Source organism: Gorilla gorilla, chromosome 9 (genome assembly GCF_029281585.2).
Source record: "Gorilla gorilla gorilla isolate KB3781 chromosome 9, NHGRI_mGorGor1-v2.1_pri, whole genome shotgun sequence".
NCBI lineage: Eukaryota > Metazoa > Chordata > Mammalia > Primates > Hominidae > Gorilla > Gorilla gorilla.
Genome location: NC_073233.2, coordinates 8,090,596 through 8,095,353, shown reverse-complemented (window position 1 = coordinate 8,095,353; position 4,758 = coordinate 8,090,596). Strand labels below are relative to the sequence as shown.

General features: G+C 48.8%; 1 protein-coding gene across 1 annotated transcript; it reads right to left on the bottom strand.

Moving 5' to 3' along the window:
- Positions 1-1,380: 1,380 nt before the first annotated feature.
- LOC101129722 (CLK4-associating serine/arginine rich protein-like) lies at positions 1,381-2,923 on the bottom strand. The gene is made up of 2 exons (XM_055355664.2): positions 1,550-2,923; positions 1,381-1,418 (listed from the first exon to the last, which is right to left on the bottom strand). Exons 1-2 carry the CDS (start codon positions 2,169-2,171, stop codon positions 1,381-1,383), a joined length of 660 nt encoding a protein of 219 aa, XP_055211639.2. The 5' UTR covers positions 2,172-2,923.
- Between the last annotated feature and the right edge of the window lie 1,835 nt (positions 2,924-4,758).

Below are 4,758 nucleotides of genomic sequence, written 5' to 3'. Positions count from 1 at the left end.
GTGGGTTTCTCTCAGTCCCCTGCCCCCACAGCCCCCATTAGCAATGGGAACGACGGAAACTATAACCCCTCTCTCACCTTTTCCAGACAAGACAAGGCCTTTATCCCAAGCTTGAAAGACATTCTTTTTTTTTTTTTTTTGAGATGGAATCTCGCTCTGTCGCCCAGGCTGGAGTGCAGTGGCGCGATCTCGGCTCACTGCAAGCTCCGCCTGCCGGGTTCATGCCATTCTCCTGCCTCAGCCTCCCGAGGAGCTGGGACTACAGGCGTCCGCCACCACGCCCAGCTAATTTTTTTTTGTATTTTTAGTAGAGACGGGGTTTCACCATGTTAGCCAGGATGGTCTTGATCTCCTGACCTCGTGATCCGCCCACCTCAGCCTCCCAAAGTGCTGGGATTACAGGCATGAGCCACCGCACCCGGCTGAAAGACATTCATTTTTATACCATCTAATAATGTTGGCGAGGCTAAAAATGACGAGACAAAGTGAGAATGGTTTTTTAAAATGTCAGAAATTAAACTCAAGTACATGCCTGTGGAAAAACAAAGTGCACTGTTTGAACACAAGGGATTTGTTCTCTCAATATCCAAATAACTTTTAAAGCAGTAATGAGAAGTCAAAAAGGTATAATTTTTTTTTTTTTTGAGACGGAGTATTGCTCTGTCGCCCAGGCTGGAGTGCAGTGGCATGATCTCGGCTCACTGCAAGCTCCACCTCCCAGGTTCACACCATTCTCCTGCCTCAGCCTCCCGAGTAGCTGGAACTACAGGCGCCCACCACCATGCCCGGCTAATTTTTTGTACTTTTAATAGAGACGGGGTTTCACCATGTTAGCCAGGATGGTCTCGATCTCCTGACCTCGTGATTCGCCCGCCTTGGTCTCCCAAAGTGCTGGGATTATAGGTGTGAGCCACTGTGCCCTGCCAATAAAAAAGTATATAATTTATATTGGAGTAAAAGAATCACCCTCACTAATAGTTAATTGAAGAGATTAACAACAGGATGATAAATGAGATCCCCCATCCACCCATGAAATTCCTGAGATTTTTAACATAAACAATACTCACCATGTGAGGCTGTGTATGCAGCAGCCAGGAGTCCTGAGCACCCCACGACCTGAGGCTGGCGGAGGAGAGATTCACTGCAGTGCACCAATGTGTTAAGACAGAACCAAGATACAACATTGGTTCCTCAATTAGCCTCTTTAATTATATGGATGAAAGCTTAGTTTTTAAAAAATTCTCTTTACACAAAGATCACAGTTTCAAAGAAAAATATAATGCCATAGGTGGGAAGAAAAGGTGGGAAGAAAACAACCAAATGATCTTTGTAGAAAACCCATCCTCTGCCCGTCACATGAGGAAAACAGAAGGCAGGTGATCAGTTCAGTACAAGGTCCAGTTCCAAGGAGGAAGTGGCTACATTTAGAAACATAAGCAGGTGGGTGTTGGATCAGGCCAATGAGAACCCGAAGTCCAGCAAACAAATAATCACATACCCAGGAAGTACTGGGAATGATGGAGTGACCAAGGTCTCAGAGCAACCCTACCCAGGGATATAAGGGGGTCCAGGCTCAGGGGGCTCCACACCTGCACCTCCATCTCATCCGCTCCTCTACCTGCTCCACCCTCAATCCACCAGAACCATGGGCTGCTGTGGCTGCTCTGGAGGCTGTGGCTCCGGCTGTGGGGGCTGCCGCTCTGGCTGTGGGGGCTGTGGCTCCGGCTGTGGGGGCTGCGGCTCCGGCTGTGGGGGCTGTGGCTCCAGCTGCTGTGTGCCCGTCTGCTGCTGCAAACCCATGTGCTGCTGTGTGCCTGCCTGTTCCTGCACCAGCTGTGGCTCCTGTGGGAGCTCCAAGGGGGGCTGTGGCTCTTGTGGGGGTTCCAAGGGGGGCTGTGGCTCCTGTGGGGTCTCCAAAGGAGGCTGTGGCTCTTGTGGCTGCTACCAGGGCAGCTGCTATAAGCGCTGCTGCTGCTCTTCAGGCTGTGGGTCATCCTGCTGCCAGTCCAGCTGCTGCAAGCCCTGCTGCTGCCAGTCCAGCTGCTGCAAGCCCTGCTGCTGCCAGTCCAGCTGCTGCAAGCCCTGCTGCTGCCAGTCCAGCTGCTGCAAGCCCTGCTGCTGCCAGTCCAGCTGCTGTAAGCCCTGCTGCTCCTCCTCAGGTTGTGGGTCATCCTGCTGCCAGTCCAGTTGCTGCAATCCCTGCTGCTCCCAGTCTAGTTGCTGTGTCCCTGTGTGCTGCCAGTGTAAGATCTGAGGCTCTGGACTCAGGCCTCATGTGAGTCCTGCTAATCCTGTCTTCTGAAGCTGTGACCTGTCCTTCATTGTTGAGCCCCAAATCATTGCTCAGGGTCCATTCCCCGCTGTAGAACGATGCCATATCTGGCTGCCTTTTCCTAAGAAGAGTCCACCCTAATTAATGTCCATTGTCTCTCCTAACAAATTCTCTTCCCAAGTCAACTGCAATTGCAGCTGAATCACCCCTCACCCACTAGCCTCGCCTTTGCTCATCTTTTCAGAGGCCTGAGCTCCTGAACCCACTTGCAGTCCTGTCTTTTCCAGCTGGAGCAGCTGGGCATAAGCGTCCCACCTGCAACAAGGTGGGCGTTTAAGAGGCTTCCTTGGAGTGGCTTTGCATGTCCAACACTCTGCTGTATCTTTTTTTTTTTTTTTTGAGACGGAGTCTCACACTGTCACCCAGGCTGGAGTGCAGTGGCACCATCTCGGCTCACTGCAAGCTCCGCCTCCCGGGTTCACTCCATTCTCCTGCCTCAGCCTCCCGAGTAGCTGGGACTACAGGCGCCTGCCACCACGCCCGGCTAATTTTTTTTATTAGTAGTAGTAGTAGAGACGGGGTTTCACCATGTTAACCAGGATCACACTGCTTTATCTTAAACAGAAAGTTGCAAACTAATAAAAATACCATGCCGACAAACTGAAACACATATCTTGCTGATTTCTCTGTTGTTCGGTGTCATTACTATGGCTATGGCTATTGTTTTCTTATTCTTGTTATATTTCGGACTCCGTGAGTCTGATGGTGATGTTGCTGGAAGGTGCTAGGATGGGGCTGGCTGTCTCCCCTGCCTCTCGTCCTTCTCAAAAAGAGAAAAAAAAAAAAAAGGTAAGAGTCAAACCTGGAGAAACTCTGTATAGACAGACTTGGAACAATCTGAACACCAATTTCTTAACTGGACTGATACACATCAAATATGTTTAAACTAGGAGTGAGTAATCATACACACACACATACATACACAAATAATAATAGAGATACTATGCAAACTGTAAAATTTAGTTGCCTTTAGAGGATTCTAGGAATCAAGTCATTATTTCGAAGATGACTATATAAAGGAAAATAATCAGGCACTTATTCTATCTCTGATAGACAAACTCTATCTTATGGTAACCAAAAAATTAGAGGAAGTGTTCCAGTTTATAAATAAAGAAGAAATCGTAGAATTAGAAACTAACCATTTTGTAACCCCTAATGAAATAATGGGGCTATCAAATTTACTGCATGCAGCCAAATCACTGCTTAGAGAAAAATTTATAGCCTTAAATGCATATGTTGGAGTAAAAAAAAAAAAAAAGCTTAAGCTCATTTAGCCAAAAACCTATCTATAGGACTGGCAGCATTGCCACGCAGAGCCCAGAATGGAGTGGTAATTAGGGCTATTTGTAGGCATCCTGGTTCTCCTCTCCTTCTGGGAACAGGTTGGATGGCAGGTGGTAGGGTGGCCCTTCCATGAGCCCTCTCTAAGTCAGGTGCGGCCATGTGATTTGCTTGCGTCAGTGGGAAGAAGTTTGAAGCACCTGCTGCAGTCTTCTGCATTCTCTGTTTCTTCTCCCGCCATGACCACTAACGTTCCAAGCAGTGGCTGCTGCTTCCGACTGAGTCCCAGAGTGACGAAGCACAGAGCAGAGTCACCAGCTGACGTGCAGTGGCCTGGGATGTGAACAGGAAGTAAGCCTGTGTCGTGTGAAGTCACTGAAACATGGGGGTGGCGTGTGCGAGCAGCGTAATTGGTCTATCCTGGTTGACCCAGAAACCTACCAGAACAAAAACATAGCATTGTGGCCCTGGTTTATTGGTCAGGGGGCGGGTGGAAAGGAAAGCTATCGGAGGCGAGAAAGGTAGTTATTATGTGTTTGGTAAGACTGTCCCAGATCGTGTATCCCTGAGGGAAGAGTTCAGAAAACACAATGCCACTCCCGCGTGGGTCGTTGTGGCTGCATTTATCAAAGCATTACAAGAACAGGGTGAGCTCGAAAGAACCGGCTGATTTGCCAGCCAGGAGGAAAGTTCTAGAAAGCCTGGAGAAACCTGGGGAGCTACAGAGTTCTCAGTTCTGCCTGGTAAATGATAAGACTTAGAAGGCTTTTGAGCAGCAAAGGACAATTAAAGCTCAAATGAAAGAAATTCTTTTTTTTTCTTTTTTTTATTTGAGACGGAGTCTCACTCTGTTGCCCAGGCTGGAGTGTAGTGGCACGATCTCGGCTCACTGCAAGCTCTGCCTCCCGGGTTCACACCATTCTCCTACCTCAGCCTCCCAAGTAGCTGGGACTACAGGCGCCCGCCACCACGACCGGCTAATTTTTTTTTTTCTGTATTTTTAGTAGAGATGGGGTTTCACTGTGTTAGCCAGGATGGTCTCGATCTCCTGACCTCATGATCCGCCTGCCTCAGCCTCCCAAAGTCCTGGGATTACAGGCATGAGCCACCGTGCCTGGCTGAAAGGAACCCTTTTTAAGGGTACA

Excerpts from the sequence above, each read along its gene's own strand:
- LOC101129722 (XM_055355664.2), bottom strand. The coding sequence starts at position 2,171 with ATGACCCACAACCTGAGGAGGAGCAGCAGGGCTTACAGCAGCTGGACT. Across the intron at positions 1,419-1,549 it reads GGACCCCCTTATATCCCTGG|CCACTTCCTCCTTGGAACTG; the intron begins GTAGGGTTGCTC and ends TTCTAAATGTAG.